This window comes from Rhineura floridana, chromosome 22, assembly GCF_030035675.1.
Source record: "Rhineura floridana isolate rRhiFlo1 chromosome 22, rRhiFlo1.hap2, whole genome shotgun sequence".
Taxonomy (NCBI): domain Eukaryota; kingdom Metazoa; phylum Chordata; class Lepidosauria; order Squamata; family Rhineuridae; genus Rhineura; species Rhineura floridana.
Genome location: NC_084501.1, coordinates 4,520,821 through 4,538,494, shown reverse-complemented (window position 1 = coordinate 4,538,494; position 17,674 = coordinate 4,520,821). Strand labels below are relative to the sequence as shown.

At 43.6% G+C, this 17,674-nt stretch overlaps 1 protein-coding gene across 1 annotated transcript; it reads left to right on the top strand.

The window, feature by feature from the left end:
• The first annotated feature begins 664 nt into the window (after positions 1 to 664).
• On the top strand, positions 665 to 14,088 carry RAB25 (RAB25, member RAS oncogene family). The gene is made up of 5 exons (XM_061606190.1): positions 665 to 1,041; positions 8,282 to 8,477; positions 9,413 to 9,606; positions 11,118 to 11,198; positions 12,612 to 14,088. The coding sequence occupies exons 1-5, from the start codon at positions 1,002 to 1,004 to the stop codon at positions 12,746 to 12,748; spliced, it is 648 nt and encodes a 215-aa protein (XP_061462174.1). The 5' UTR covers positions 665 to 1,001; the 3' UTR covers positions 12,749 to 14,088.
• The last annotated feature ends 3,586 nt before the right edge of the window (positions 14,089 to 17,674 follow it).

The window sequence follows — 17,674 nt, the reverse complement described above, 5'->3', positions numbered from 1 at the left end:
TCCTCTTTTTCGACTCCCTTCTGTTTTTCTCAGCATCATGGTCTTCTCTAGTGAATCATGTCTTCTCATGATGTGTCCAAAGTATGATAACCTCAGTTTCATCATTTTAGCTTCTAGTGATAGTTCTGGTTTAATTTGTTCTAACACCCAATTATTGGTCTTTTTCGCAGTCCGTGGTATGCGCAAAGCTCTCCTCCAACATCACATTTCAAATAAGTTAATTTTTTTCTTCTCCACTTTTTTCACTGTCCCAAAAATAAATATGCATAATAAAAGTACATGTATGGGTTGTCAAAAGTTTTTAGCAGGCATTTTCACTGTATTTTATTATTTTTTATCTATTTGGAAGCTGTTTTGACACCGTTTTGATAAGGTGTAACAGAAAAATATTGCATCTTAATGAATCAGTTAAAGGTGCAAGGATCCTGCCTGGAAAAATACTGGTGGCAACCACCCAAGCGAACTTCCTCCATGCGCAATCCTCGCCACCCCCTGTATCTGTGCGCCACCTTCCTCTGACCTTACCGCAAGCTTAGGTGAAGGGGGCAAACAGTCCATCCGCTCATGTGACACACCCCCAGGTGAGGTCCAGGGGAGGGTTGGGTTCAGCCCTTACCTGTTTAACCAGCACAACAGCAGAGAGTTACGCCCACTGAGTCAGGCATAGGCTGCACCTTTCACTTCCCCTGCTGTTACTCGATTTCTCCTTCCCTGCCTGCCACCTTGCTCGGAAGGTCCCCCACCCATCCATCCACCCTCATTCCAAACAAGAGCCTCGCCTTGCACAGGTCAACTTCGTTCCTTTCTCTCTCTCTCTCTCTCTCTCTCTCTCTCTCCTGACGCTCTTTCTGCTGCTGGCTTTAAAACTGTGTTTCTCTGCAAAGAAAACAGACTCGCATTTCCCCGCCTCTCCTGCCTGGTTTATTGGACTCTGGTACAAGCTTATAGAAGGGCAGCGGAGGGAATCCTCAGCCGAAGTGAGCCCAGGAGGGCGGCAAGCCATGGGGGCATCCGACGAAGAATATAACTTCGTCTTTAAAGGTGAGCGTCCATTTGCGCCCTTTCCAAAACTGCTGGTCCGTTCTCCTCTGTGTTGACCGAGATGCACCTTTTGCGAGCTCTGAAAGGGAGGTCCTTTCTACATTCTTTAGTGGAAGGTTCTGTGCAAGGTCTTGGAGGTCCCTGGTTCCAACTTCGCCATGGGAAGGAGGACCTTTCTCTGCCCCAGACCCTGGAGAGCTGCCGCCGAATGGAGGAACGCAGGAAGTTGCCTTATACCATTAGACCACTGATCCGTCTAGCTCAGTATTGTTGGCACGGACTAGTAGCAGTTTTCCAGCGTCTCATGGTTAGGAGAGACTCTGGACTACTTGGAGACGATGGGGATTGAACCTGGAACCTTCAGGTGCTCCACCGCAGAGCTATGGCCCTTCCTCTTAAAACAAAGTAAGGTTCTAGTCCACATGGTTGTGAATAAAGGACTGATTTTAAATGGGAAGCTGCCTTATACCACGATACGCAGTGAGGGTCCCTATATAATACACACAATAGGCTATGTAAGATCCACAAATATGTAAATGTACTTCAAAGAACAAACATAAATATAGGAAATTAACAATAATACTATGGAATAAGGACTTGGGACTAATTGGGACATTTTTTTAAAATTAAGACTTACTGGTTCAAATGGATCTATCACTATCTCTTCCGTAGTATTATTGTTCATTGTCCTAATTTTGTTTGTGGGTTCTTTGAAGTACGTTACAATAATATTTACATATTTGTAGGTCTTATCGCTGGTTGTGTCTGTCACACCACTGGCCCAACAGCTTTGTCTACCCTAACTGGCAGCGGCTCTCCAGAGTTTCAGATAGGACAGTTCCAGCCCTACCTGGAGATGCCAAGGACTGAACTGGTGTTCAAGACACAGCTGTGGGCTGCAGCTTGGGATGATATATCTAGCACCGTCAGTGTACTTAAAGGGTGTCCATGGAGCTTTTAGTGGTGATTGGAACACTCTTTGCCTGAAGCTCTCTTTTACTTTGGTTCTGTGTGCTTTAGTTGATTAAACCTGCAAGTCTGCATGTAAATAAAATGAAGGACAAAAGGCTTAGTTGTGGTTTTTTTTAAAAAGAGTTCTGAATGCACATATTACTATAGGCTCCATCTGACAAGAGGAATGCTGCCTCTTTGTGTAGGAGAATCAGGAATGCCTCTTCTAAGATGGCACCTGCCACCCACCCTAACTCTAAATAATTAAACATTAAAATACTAGGAGGGTGGGGCGCAAATGTAGGTATTAATGCATTTTGATCTGACTCATCAATTGGCTAAACTTTGTGTCCCTGACGACTGTTTCGGCGGTGATAGGATCAGTTTCCTGCCTGCACCTTTGGCTTTGCTTTTTCCTTGTTCGTTTCAACTCGGGTATTACAAAGCATTTGACTCTCCCTTTTGCTTTCCCCATCAACAACAGGAGCTGTTGTCAGGATCGACGTGCTAAACATATGCAAAGCAACAGCTCTATTATATCTTTGCATCTTCCCTATAAGCCTTGCTGCAGGTCCTCTGCTAAGTGAAAGAGGAGCATCTCACAGGAGCTCTGCTTCTTTGCAGGTTCAGCTTTGCAAAAGTTTACCTGCAGGTTTGTTAGGATCAGAATTTGCAAATACTGCAGAGTGAAAAAGGGTTGGCTTCTGAGTAATCTGTCTACAAATTACTGTTCAGAAATCTGAATCTGCGTGTGTGAAAATTGGAATGGCAGTGAGAGTAAGCTTACTAACTGGAACACATTTCTAAAATGAAATTTCTGGTTGACTCTTCTGTATAACCCAGTCTGATGCACTCCTAATACAATTCCCATCAGCTTTTACCATTGGCCATTCTGGTGGGGCTAATTTATTTATTTAAACTATTTATTTACTGCTTAATCATTTGAATTTCTAAATGGTATACTTTAAAACAAGCCATACATAAAATCAACAATAAAATCGTCATAAAACGAAAAACTACCTTAAAATACCTGCTTGAACAAAAAAGTTTTAGTCGTGCTCCTGAAGCTCAACAAGGAGGGTGCCTGTCTAATCTGTTGGGAGGGAGTTCCACAGGCTTGGACCCACAACACTGAAAGCACAGCTTCTAGGCATTATGAGCTGTGCACCTGTTGGGAGTTGGCGTCAAAGACATCTGGAGGGCATCAGGCTGGCGAAGGCTGCTGTAGACCTACAGTTGGCCAATATGGTGCCCTCCAGATAGTGGGCTCCAGTTCCCATCAGTGCAGTGATCAGAGTTAGATGATGTTGGGACCAAGTTAGCTACCCATTGCTTGGAGAGAATACTGTCTGCCTTCATCTTATAGCCCACCTTATCCCTTGGGCTACAGGCACTTTAAAGAAGTTTTATCACTATACGATTCTGTCTTCGGACAATTTCCATTCCTAAATTCAAAACCGTCCTCTCTGTATTCATTGTATAGTTTGTTGGCATACAAAAACCACAGTATTCTTGAACGTTCAAACGTGAAGTATTGAAATATAAATGCTGTATAGCAACATAGCAATGAACATAAGTTTTCCTTTTAAAATGTCATTTTTATTATTTATTTATTAAATTTGTGTTCCGCCCTTCCTCCCAGTAAGAGCCCAGGATGGCATTTTTTCTGTATTCCATTATTTTCTCTCTGTGTGTGATATATATCAGTATTAACACTCCAATGCATCTTGTTTCCCCATTAGGCTTCCAGGGAGGTGCCCCAAACCTGTGGCTTGGGGTTCAGCACATAGAACTGTCAAACCTCTCTGTGTCCTAAAGTACTAAAATACACAAGCTACCTCTTGGCCCCAGGATTGGATGAGGGGCTATTCCAGTAGTGGCAATATATCTGCTCTTGACCAGGTCTTTAGACATGTAGATCGGGTACTTGGCAGACCCATTAACTTTCACAAAGAAGCTGGTTTGACCGGTACAGCAGAGTTCTCTACTACAAGTCCATCTCTACAGATTCAAACCTACATGTTGTACACACATTTTCCTTGGCATATATGCCCCACCTTTCAAACAAATATTCAAGGTGGTTTTATAATCAAAATAAGCAAAGATAAAAGCAAAAAAGAAAATCAACATCACCCAATGTTTCTCTCCGCCCCTCCCACCTCACTTACTGTTTACCAACCAACCTGACGAAGCATGACTAAGGGTTGTAGCCGACCACTGAGTTGGTCATGTCCATTAATTTCAATGGACTCAGGGTATCACCAAAAGCATCAAATGGCAGTAGCAGCATAAAAGTATATAAGGATGATGATCTATGAAAGGGTATTTGAAATCGCCTCGACTGCTTGTCCAAAAGTGAGGCAGTTCCGGATCTTGCCTTCCATGCTGGATAAGGCTCTATCCTTCCTCTAAGCCTTGTGCAATCTCCCCACCCCCACCCCAAACTGAGTCTGAAAGCAAAGAGAGTGAGTTGTTAAGGCCTTTTGTTTAATGCTTTTAACTGGATATATGTTTAGTACCATTCCTTTATATTGGTGCTGCTTGATAATGCCGTCCTTATGTTTTGTTTTTTTATAGATTTTTTTAAAAATAAGCTCTTTATTATTATATTTATATCTCACCTTTCTTCCAAATAGCTAAAGCTAGTGCAAATGATTCTCCCGCTCCCCATTATATCCTCACAACAACAAGCCTGTGAGGTAGGTTAGGCTGCGAGCTGGTGGCTGGCCCAAGGTCACCCAGTGAACTTTATGGCCAAGTGGGAACTTGAATTGGTGGGGGACAAATATTTAATGCATAATAGAGTGTCTGCAGCCTGATTGGATGCGTGTTTCCTCAGGAGTAAGTGTTTGCAGGACTTCAGCCTTTGGTCAAGAGGGAGATTTTGCCTTTTTCCTCTTTCTTCCTAAATTCATGCCTGCACTAATCTCATGCATGCTTACTTGTAAGACTTATCAAACTTGCTGAACTTACTTCTCTTCAAAAAGCAAAAACAGGAAAAAAATCAGAGGGCCAGTGGACTAGCTGGTTCCCTGTTTGCAATATGTAGCTGATGATTGTGGCTTACCTTTGAGGGTGGCTGTGGTGTAATGATTAGACAAATGTACATGAAGCACTTTAAATGCACTATACCAGCGGTCTTAAGACCTGTGTGCATGTTTGTGTACAGACCACTTGAAAATTGCTGTGGTCTTGGCAGACCACTTAATAAACTCTGTGCCCGCCCCCACCCCCACAGTGGTGGCAGCGTTGTCAAAACCACAGACTCTAGACCAGGTTAAGAAAGGCACTTAAAAAAAGGGGGGGGCGAATTAGTAGACTACCAGTGGCATATTATGAATATCACAGCACCACACAAGGGCCTGTACTTGTTAGCCTGTCCAGTAATTCTGGCCCTGATCAATATGGCCTCAGCTTCCATCAAACAAAGAAACAAAAGGTGCAGGTCCCATTGCAGATACTCTCAATTGTCCCACAACCTTTCCATGTCCCCCTGAATAGAGCTCATGGGGCTGTCATCACTCCACAGACCACAATGGGAAAAGCCCTACTCTAGACAAAAGCCAAGCACAGTTGTTCTGCAATAGCTGAAGATTTCTGCAGCCTTTAAGGGCAGTGATACCTACCTGGTTAGGGATTTCCTGCTGAGTTGCAGGACGGTTTTATCTGGTGTAAATTATGGCTTCTTGTATTTGTCCTTCCTGTAGCAATTGAAAATGTGCCATGTTAATTGTTGCAAAGTCTTTAGGGTGTGAAATCATTGCTGTAAATAAATGGATTTAGGAGTACTTGTCATGGGGAGGAAGGAACAGGCACATTTGCCTTTGGGAAATGCAGGCAAGTTGGGTATGTGGCAACTCGAGCAGCCAGAAGAGGTTCACGGTGCCAGGCAAAGGTACTGGACCCTTGCAGGCAAATAGGGATATGTATGCACCCCAATTCTTGTCCCAAGGAGCACTGCCAGAGATGCCCTACCCTAGGAAGCATTGCAGAAGGCTCCACTCTACATCCCGTTGTCTTCCTGTACGAGTGCCTCTTTTTTCTCTCCTCCCCACCCCACCCCACCCCAAAACCAAGGGTGGGTGTTTGACTGTTTGCTTAAAGAGACAATTGTCCTACAAAATGTTATCAACAATTCAAAATGTTATCAACAATTCAAAATGTTATCAACAATTCAAAAGTTACTTCAGCACCTGCTGGATGTAAAACCACATGCACCACTTGTGGGCTGCTCTTTAAGGCCAAAGTAGATGAGGAGATGGATCTCTGTGATGTGCATATGATATGATGTCAGGTGTGGAGCAGGGAAGCACTCTAAATTGTTTTTTGGCAAACGTGGTGGTTGGCACAACATTAAGTGTTGTTGGTGTTCCTTGAGTGGTTGACAGAGGGCCCTTGCAAGGTGTCATTGACACTATTATCAAGAAGAGCGCATTAGTGATAGATTTATACTGGAGTGTCCACACATCATTTTGCTTTACTGTTTGGTCTGTGATGCTTCCATGTTGTTACTGCACTATTGCCATCTGGAGGGGCAATCCTGCGTAAGACAGATTGCAACAGAAGTGAAACAAAAAATAAACTGGAACACCTGTGATAAATGAAGTTACTGGCTTTTAGTGGGAAGCTACGGGACATGCGCCAGTTAAAAGCAAAGCAGTATGTCTGCCCTGAAACGTTTGCAAGTACAGAGTGAGATACCGCCCAATACCATCAGCAGCACAACTCATCATGAATGCACAATTAAAGGGATGTCTAGAGGGGTTCTTAGTTATGTTGTCTATAAATATATTGCTTTTAATGAAGTTTTATTTAAATGAAATATTGTGTTGTTGTATGTTAAGGCTGTCTCTCATCCTGGGATTGTGTGAACACTGAAGAATGGATGATAAATAATGTAAATAAATAAATGTAAATTGCTCGGAACTTCAAAAGATGCTTATGATTTTTATTTCTCCTGGAATAAGAGGAAGTGTGAGGTTCCTCAACACTCTCTCTGGGTCACTTATGTATTGTTGCACGTACCCCTATCTCTGAGCTATGTGACACTTCCAGGGGTTCACCCAGGGTTTGGTTGCCTTGGAATGAAAGTCACTGGAGACTGTGGTAACTTTAGGATATATGGTTTCTTTAGACATATACGCAAACTGAGCGCAAGCTGAAGGGGTTCTCAGCATCAACAGTCCAACAGATCTTGCTTCCCCATCAGACTTCCAGAGAGGCACCGCAAAGCCATGTCTTGGGGTTCTCTGTCTGCTTTCACTTCTTAGCCTTTCCTCACACTAACTCTCTCTCACACAGAGAACTACTTCCTTGTTGGGGAGGGAGGAGGAATTACTCTCCTGCAAGATTACCTATGTCAACAGGACTTCTCTTAGCCAAGTCTTTGACATGCAGATCTGGTACTTAGCAGACCCATTAACCTAAAGCAATGGGCTTGGCTAGCACAGCAGGTTTTTCTGTTACAACTGCATCTTTTACAGGCCCAGGGTTATAGGCTGGGAGGAGACTCCAAGACACCATACATCCCACCCACCCCAATCCTATAACAGTATATATGTTTTATTGTGGCCCCTACTCTTTAGACCTCTCTCCCATTACATCTCTTGTCCTTTTAGCGCCCATTGAAGACTTTTTCAACAAGCCTTTCAAGAGGAGATTTTTCCCTCAGTCTGTATCTGTATTGAATTTTTTATATACATTAAATAGTTTTATAGAAGCCTTTATTTTTTTTATTGTTGGAATGCTTCAAGGTTTTTCATTGGAAGCAATAAAAAAAGGAAATAAAAATGGCTTGTATTCAGTGTAGCACTAAGTCAGGGTCCTGTGAGTGCAAAGATTACAGCTAGTCCTCCTCTCCCTGCAAGCCCCCTAAATCTCTTCTACAGGTTCGCCCAACCCTCCAGAGCAGATTCGGGAAGGGTGTGGGGTGCACGGAGGGGGGAAGCCTCATTGTGCTAGTGGTAATCTGTGCACTAAATGGGACAAGAGCTGAATGTCAGTGGTAGCTGGTGCTCATTGGGACTGGTGGGGCAGGAGACAATGGTGCCCAACAGTAGGTGGAACCAGAGCCAATGATTGGTGGAGCCAAAGCCAATTACAGGCAGAGCCTGTTTTGTCCCCCTCTTCCTCCTTGCTGAGCTCTACAGAGGCATCCCTGGGACTGAGGAGGGTAAGAAATCTGACAGCCATTGCCACTTCCTAGACGTTGTTAGTAAGCCTGCACTGTTCAATATATGGTTTTTATCTTGTTAATGCAACAGATGCCCTCTTTCTTTCATCTCTCCAGTGGTCCTGATTGGAGAATCCGGAGTTGGGAAGACTAACCTGCTCTCCCGGTTCACCCGCAACGAGTTTAATCACGACAGCCGCACCACGATCGGGGTGGAGTTCTCCACTCGCACCATTCTGGTGGGGGATGCCCTGGTGAAAGCCCAGATCTGGGACACAGCTGGGCTGGAGCGCTACCGTGCTATCACGTCAGCGTAAGCAGAGGCAGGGCTGATGGGGTGGGGGTTCTTGGGAGGGTTTCGGCTGTGAACCAGGAAGCTCCCACTTGTAATCTCTCCTCATCCACAAACTCATCCCCCACCCCAGCCTTAGCACACACTCTCTGTTCTATTGGGATAAGAACATCAGACCACCTTGCTGAACACTCATCCAACCTGATCCTATGCAGGTTTATTCTAAAGCAGCAGTTGTTGTTGTTTTTATTATTATTATTATTATTAATAATAATAATAATAATAATAATAATAATAATAATAATAATAATAATAATAATAATAGTTAGCAGCACCTGGTCAGCAGACTGAGCATACAAGTCCCCTGGGGTCTCCCCCTACTATGGTGAGATCCATTGTATTTCTATTTAAATTATAGGTTTTTCTTCTAAATTTGCATCTATATATATGAATTAACACATGCAGTTCTTATGCAAATTGGTGTCCTCTTTTTTGGTGATCCAGTGTTCCTTTAGTTTGGCAATGGATAACTGGCCATCTTTAAGTTGGATACAGATTAATATGGTTATTTGAAAAGAGATCCACACCATACATTTAAAGCACATCCAAATAACATTTAAAGCCCATGGCTTCCCCCAAAGAAGCCTGGGAACTCTAGTTTTCCCCTCACAGACCTACAAATTCCCAGCACCCATAATACTACAGTTCACATGATTCTTTGGGGGATGTCATGTGTGTTGGATGGGGGTTTAAATGTATGGTGTAGACCAAAATCTGGAGGGCAGAAGATCCAGAATGAGGAACCAGCATAAGCAAAGGCGTCTAAGACATGATGGTGAGACTTCCAATTTTCAAAGCAAAGAGAGGCAGAGAAGACACCCACACATTTCCCTTCCCTGTTCTTCACACGCCCTTCTGTTAACCCTGTCCTGATCTCTCCCTGTCTGTCGTCTCAGCTATTACCGGGGAGCCGTGGGTGCCCTCTTGGTTTTTGATATCACCAAACACCAAACCTACGATGTGGTGGAGCGCTGGCTGAAGGAGTTGTATGACCATGCAGAGGCCACCATCGTTGTGATGCTGGTGGGCAACAAAACGGATCTGGCCCAAGCCCGGGAGGTTCCTACAGAAGAAGCCAAGATGTATGCAGGTACGGGCACATCTGTCGCTCCAGGAAGGATTTGCACTGCAGCTTCTGAGGGAAGAGCTAGAAGCTTCCACAGGAAGGAAATGGGATTGTCATTTTAGTTGGGGCTATGCCCTGATTAAAGAAAGCTTACATTAATGAATTAAATCCATTAAATCTGCATCTGAAAAACAGCAATCAGTTGTATCCAATGCGAGTCCTACACGGAAGAGACCCAATGAAATTAATTGACATGACTAACTTAGGTTCATTAATTTAACTGGGCTTCCTCTTGGGTAGGACTGGTGTTAGAACCCTTTGTGTTTAGGAACATAGCCCTATACTGAGGCAGGCCCGTTGGTCCATCATGTGTAAGCAGCCACAGCAGGCCTAGTCTCAGAAGAGGCAGCCCCCCTTGCATCCTCACACAGGAGGGAATGCCTTTTCTAAGATCCTTCTTGCCAATTGCCATTTTAAAAAGTATTTCCATTTTGTTTTTTTAAAAAACAAGCACTGTTTAAAAATGAAATCTACTGCCTGATTAACTGCAGGCACATTTTACAATTAATTACTCCAATTTGGATTGATAGATTAATCAACTATAAACACTGTAGTCCTAGTACAGGGGTGGGAACTGGGTTTGGTCAGAGGGCCACGTTTTTATTGCCCGCCCCCTGCAGTGGACCAAGTTTGACAGGTGGGCAAGGCTGATGGGAGTTGTACTCCAAGACGTTTGGAAGACACCACCGTGGGCACTTATGTGAATAGTTCCCTTTTGGAGATGTGCGTACTCTAGAGGGGTGGCTAGTGTCAGTCTGAAATATTTCCATCAATATAACAGGCTGGTATTGATTTGCGTTTGTTCTTTACAAGCCACTGCTTTTACTGACTCCTTTTTTCACCTCGGAAAAAATATTGATATTAGCATCAATATTTTAGAAGGAAATATAAATAAATTAAAGGAAATATTGATAAAAATATTGATATTAATATAAATATTTTAGACATGGATTTTTAAAAAAAATCTATTTCTGCGGAAAATCACTACATAAAAATCTGATCTGCAACTATAGAGGATAAGCGAAATAATGGAAAATTTGTTACCAAATCTGAATTATGCGGTATTTTAGCACATTTCTAGTGTGCACACAGGAAAATGTTCCCATTAATGTTTTTAAATATCCCCAGTGGGCCTCGCCACCACAACATCTTCAGGCCATCTTTGCTCCTCTCACACATCTTTACAAGCTCCTTCACTTAATCAGCTTCTTTTTAAAATTAGTATGCTTTATTTCTGTAGTTTTTAATTCTTGTTGGTTTCTATGTTTAGATACCATTTGGTGAGCTGTTTTATGTTTTATATTCTGTTTCTATATACCGCTCTGGTATTCTCTGAGTGTAGAATGGTTTATAAATTCTGAAATAAAATTAATAATAAATAAAATGACCTCCAAAATCCCAAATTTAAATTAGCGGTCAGTATATTGATTTATAGAGCGATCTGAGAGGGTCTCGCTGCCGTTCTCTTATCACAGAAAACAACGGCCTGCTGTTTATGGAAACCTCTGCACTGGATTCCACGAATGTTGAACTGGCTTTCGAAACTATTTTGAGAGGTATGTTGTCAACTGCTAGCACCCAAAATTATGATGGCTTTGCAAGGACTGTGAAGCACGAAGACCTTGCACTTTTCTGCAGGATCATACCACTTTAATCTGGGAACTGTAGTTTGTTAAGGGTGCTGAGAGTTGTTAGAACCCTCTATTCTCACAGAACTACAATTCCCACAGTCCCCTGGGAAGAAGGATTCATTTTTAAAACACTCTGTGTCAGGACTATGTGTCTCCTAACAACTTGCACATAAACACGTAGTCGACATCTGTACTGGATTTGAAATTTTTACATACGTAATTGTTTTTATATATACATTTGTTTTAATAATAATAATATAATCTAAGACTGCAGCCACGATTGCATATCCTGGGACAAAAGGGAGGTGAGAGGTGACCTCCTTTTCGCTCAAGTTCTGCAGTCCTTTTTACGCTTACTCCTGAGAAAACATGCGTAGGATCAGACTGCAATCATATGTTCTATGAAGTATTTCTAAAAAACCTGTGACTGTCAATTTCCTAAAATGTTCTGAAATGCTGGATATAAGCCAACAGTGCAATATGGCTGCAAAAAACGCAAATGCTATTTTAGGCTGCATTAATGGAAGTTTTGTTTCCAAATTGTGTGAAGTACTAGTTCCCCTCTATTTGGCACTGGTTAGGCCTCATCTTGTGTTCAGTTGTGGACATTGCACTTTAAGAAGGATGCAGTCAAACTGGAACATGTTCAGAGGAGGGCAACAAGGATGATCAAGGAACTGGAAACAGTGAGGACAGACTTAAATAACTGGGCATGTTTAGCCTTGAGAAGAGAAGTCTGAAGGGAGATACGATAGCACTGTTCTAGTACCTGAAAGGTTGCTACACAGAGGAGGGCCAGGATCTCTTCTCGATCGTTCCAGAGTCCAGGATACAGAAGTTACAGAAAGCCAGATTTCAAATTTAACAAATAAATAAATAAATAAACTGAACATCAGGAAAAACTTCCTAACTGTTAGAGGAGTAATGACAATGGAACCAATGACCTAGGGAGGTGGTGGGTTCTCAGACACTGGAGGCCTTCAAGAGGCAGCCGGACAGGCACCTGTTGGGTATGCTCTAAGTTGGATACCTGCATTGAGCAGGGGGTTGGACTCAATGGCCTTATATGCCCCTTCCAACTCTACTATTCTATGATTCTATGGTGCAGGACAGGCTATTGCAGACTAGGAACTGAACACTGTATAGTTCAGTGAATGAAACCGTCTCTGTGTTTTTCTCAAACATTGATCCTTAGTGTGAGATGTTAAAATGTGTACCCATTTTCATTTCTAAAAGGGTGGAAACATGTTAGATACCCATGGGGCCAGAGCAGTGGTTTCTTGTGGGCAGCAGACATGCTCTATGGATCAAATTTAATACGTTTTTCCTGTTTCCTAGACATTTACAACAAAGTGCAGCAACAGAAACAGAAAAGCCCCCTGGACAGCACAGTTTCACTCTCTGCTGAACACACTGATGCCACATCTGCCTCTCAAGCCGTGGAAAGGAAGCGCACCTGCTGCCTGAACATCTGAGTGGCACATGGGGAACATTGCCCATGCTGTGGAACCCAGCACTGGGGGTGGAGAAGGTTCCACACTCTCTGGATAATTGGTGGCCAAGATGTCTGTCTTGCCGTAGCCTCAATGGTCCTGGGGGTAGCTTTTAAAACTTTTTTGGCCAGGTTGTACTACCTAAATCTAGGGGACACAATGGTGTGTTGGGGTGACAAAGCATCTTGAATCAGAATTCTGTCTATGTGTGTGAACGGATATTTTTGCAGACCAGCCCCCCTGCAAATTCCCAGTCCAGATATGAAGCTGTAGTGGGCACAATCGTGCAGAAGTTAATTGCAACTAGCAGTCCTGTACCCAGGGGTGCCATAGCTCTTGTAGGGCCAATAAATGTGCATCAGGATTGCCTCAGAATTCCCTGGGCATGTTGCCAACCAACTTAGTTGATTGCCTGGATAGGTAGGTCTGTAGTTTAGCTAAATGGAGCATCCATGTGCAGAGGCAATGCACTTCTCAATATCCATTGCTTTGGGGGGGGGAACAGCAGGAAGAAGCTCTGCTTGGCCACTATGGGAAGCAGACCACAGGGTGCAAGGATCCCCTTGTGGCTCCTCTTATATTCTTTTGTTGTATTCCAAAGTGCTTATTAGGACAATGCCTATATTAGGCCAATCAAAACGTCCCAGAAGAGTATGCAAGCTTTTGAGTCCCCAGGATTCTTCATCTGACTTGATGAAGTGTTCTGGGGAATTTAAGCTTGCACGCTATCCTGTGATGTTTTAGCTAGCCTAATAAAGGCATTGTTTTAATAGGAACTTTGGGATTTTTCTCTTTTCTATTTCTGTTGTTACCTCTTCAAGATGCTTTTGCTAGACTGTTCAGTTTTGAGTAACCAAAACTCAAAGTCTTTGGATCACTGAGCTGAGATCCTTGGAAATGCATCCCATCCCAAAGACACAGACAGACCTTTGTGGGAATGGACATTTGTCACTATATTGTGTGTACATTTATACATATAAATATATATAGAGAGACATATACATAGAATATATTTTGTAAATAAATTGCTCTGGATTGTGTATTTTTAATTTATTCCTTTGCTTAATGTGATGATCCTGTGAAAACTAGGAGGGTATGTATGTTGGGGAAAACCCATAAACAAAAGAAGGACAGGGCTTATTTTGGAGATATTTAAGATTCCTGTTAGATATTTCAAGAGTTAAAAAATCATTTTGCTTGTATCAGTTCAGCTTAATCAGTTCAGCTTGAAATGCACAACAGCCCTACAAGGTAGGCTGGAATTATTGCAGAGGAGTGAGAGTTGTCATTGTCTGAAGCTGGTTCTTGACTCCGTGGCTGATGGGAGATTTGAACCAGTTTTCTTGTTGACAGTCTTAGCTTCTGTGCTGTACCACTCTGTCAAGTTTCTAGAAACAGAGGGCTGGAAGGGGGTGGGTGATGAGAATAAGACACAAAGATGTGTATGTTACTCCATGGAGTGGCTGAAAATAAAGTCTGGCCCAAGGCATTTGGCTGCCTGAGAACAAGATGATGCCCCTTTCCAGTTCTACATACAGAAGATAGCTGCACTGACTGTTGTATCTATCTTCAAGACCGGCAGCATGACAGAACCCTTGACTGCATCTGAGGGATGCAGACTAGTTTAGGGGGTGCATAGCAGGCACACACAGCTCTATCCTCCAATACCTTTTCCAACATTTGCCACCTCACTCTGCCTAATGGTGGGACCGGCCCTCCTGAACACCAAAACTGCAGTCTGGATCAGCATCAGTCACATGCCACTCTAGGGGATCTGTCTAAAAGTCAATGTGGTGCAGAGGTTAGAGTGTTTGTCTGTGGCATGGGAGACCAGGGTTCACATCACTGGGTCTCAGTCTAACCTACCTCACAGGGTTGTTGCGAGGTTAAACGGTGAGAGGGAGAACCATGTACCTAGAGTGCCTTGGAGGAAAAATGGGATATAAATGTAATAATAAATAGTGTTTATAAATCATCCTTCCTTCCAAAAAGCCCAGGGTGATGTACAGTGAAGAATAAACATCAAAAATTATATCAAAGATTAAAACAAACCCAGAGCTAAAATATCCATAAAAGAACAATGGTTTAAAACACAAACCCACGCGTTGTTCAAGTAAAGTACATGCCTTCAATTCACAGTGCTGGAACCTTGTAAACCTGGAATGGGTTGCAGGGGGACTGGAGACTGAGATTGTGGTTGCAGGACTGACTGTCTACATGGCACTTTACAAAGCCCAATAGGCGAAAACAGACAGGCCCTTGCCTCCACTGAGCTTACAGTGTAAAGAAAACAGCAGGAGGGAGAGACAAGGCAAAGGGTGTGTAGATGGGGGTAGGGGAGAGAATGTAGGCAAATGCTATTACACATACTTAAATCTTGGTTGCAATTGGAAAGGAGGGCTGAGTGCAGGGAACTCTGAAAAAGAGGAGGGCTTTGGCACAGATTCTCATCCACCTTCACAGAGGGAAGGGCTTGTAGCTCAGGGCCCAGAGCGTCTGCTTTGCAGCCGAAGGTCCCAGCTTCAGTCTCTGCCACCCCCAGGCAGGGCTGGGATAAGATTCCATGTTTGGAGAGCTGCTGCCAGTCAGTGTAAACAGTACTGGACTAGATGGATCAATGCTTGTACCCCCCAGTAAGTGATTCTATAGTGGTATCAGTGAGGCTTGGCTTGTAGGCATATATTGCTGATGTCTTTGAGAAAGCTAAGCAGCTCTGGGGCTGGTCAGTGGGCAGAGGGGAGACTGTGTTACAGGCTGCTCTGGGCTCTAGCGTAGGGGGAAAATACAAGGTATCCGTGGAAACAATATGATTATCTTAATTTGAAGGGGGTTTTGCACTGTTTAGAGTAATGGATCCTGATGAATTCAAACGTTTTTAGAATAAAGAGAATTAAAATAAAGTTAAGTTTGCAGCAGGTTCATATTTTTAACGCCTTGAACGTCTGTCTAATAATGCTGAACATTAATTATGCCAGTGTATGTACACACACACACCTTTTAGAAATGTGCTCAGGGTTGGACTTCGGCGAGTCTCCAGCACAAGGGAGTTCCCTAATGGGATGAGGGAGAACTGGAGGCAGAGATGGTGTCACCAAAAATATGGACCTCAATATGGAGCTTATTAGAGGAGATGGTCTCTATGTTGGGCCTGAATCATTTAGGGCAGGGGTGGCCTGTCCTCCACCCTCCAGATGCTGTTTGATTCCAATTCCCACCAGCCCAAACCAGCATGGGGGAGCAGATTGTAGTCCAGCACTATCTAGAGAGGCACAGATAGTCCTCAATCCTGATTTACGGCCTTGTTGGTCACAATATGGAGCACAGGGCTCCTCAAGGTCACCATGGAATGTGGAGACTACCCGGAATCCAGGGCAACAGGCTTGTACGGCTGGTCTCTGAGCAAACTGGTCGACCGAGTCCACAGTGGCTGAGTTAGTGGATGGAAGGAAGATGTTGGGTCAGGGTGTTGTCATGCTGATCCCACCTGGTAAAGAGGCATGGAACAGGCCAGGCAGAACTTGAAACTAGATCAGCTCTGAAAGAGTATATGTTTATCCTAGTTGAAACATTTATTCCCTCCCTTTCCTTGACAAGAGTCCAGGGTGGCTTAAAAACAACAGCCATGAAATACAATGAAATTAAAACCCAAAGAATAGAGCAAAACATATGGGCCCTCCAGATGTTTTTGACTATATCTCCATCAGCCCCAGCCAGCATGGCTGTAAGATGCTCAGGCTGATGGCAGTTGTAGTCCAAAACATCTGGAGAGCCCCAGGCTGGAAAAGATTGCATATGAAGTTCTTCACAAGATAGGAATTCCCCAATCCACTTTCACCATTGTGCAGATGAATAAGGTGTGTGTATATCTGTCCATCACAGAGTACATTGCACAAATGTAGAATTTGCCATCTGGGGGTGGGAATCCAGCCTGTTGGCTCCTTTGAAAAGAAAAAGAAGTGATAATGGTCCCTAAATTACAAGTCTTTTAAGGATTAGGTGAATTTATGGAGTACTGTACTGGTTTATCACTAGTGATTAGTTGTGAGAGCTGCATGTTGAGCCTCCAGGTTCAGGGGCAATCTACCCTTGATTATCAGACGCTGGGGACAAACAACAGGGAATGACTACTGCCTCTAAGCCTTGTCAGTGAGGTTCTCAATAAAGTCTGGCTCTGGCTGGCCATTGTTGTGGAGGGGGAGGGAAGAGGGCTACCCTAAAAAGATCTTTGATGTAATCCAGCGAGATAATTTTTAAAGCTTCTATACCTGTGAAAATCACGTTGAAAATCTGTGTGATGGAATCTCAGGATGAAGCTAAAAGTTGGAAGATTTAACACAAAAGGAAAGTACTTCTTCATACGGCACATAAAAAGGTAAAGGTGTCCCCGCACTTGTAGTGCGAGTCATTTCCAACTCTTGCGACGTTTACTAGGCAGACCGTATATATGGGGTGGGATTGCCAATTCCTTCCACGGCCTTTCTTTACCCCCCAGCGTATGCCAGGTACTCATTTTACCTACCACGGATGGATGGAAGGCTGAGTGGACCTCGACCCCTTTTACCGGAGATTCGACTTCCTCTTTCCGTTGGAATCAAACTCCGGCCGTGAGCAGAGCAATGGCTGCGTTACCACCACTTACCACTCTGCGCCACGGAGGATCTATGTACAGCACATAGAACTGTGGAATTTGCTCCCACAAGAGCCTTGTGATGCCCAGCAATTGGCATTGAGAGGCATTCTGCCTTGGGCAGCAGAGGACTAGATGGGCCATTGGCCTGATCCAGCAGGTTCTTTTTATGTTCTTACGGAGGAGCAGGGGAGAAGCTGATGAGTGGCTTCAGCAGTTTGAAGATATCCTTGCCTTGCCTTCCCCCTGCCACACTGCACACTGCCTAAGTGCAGCAGGTT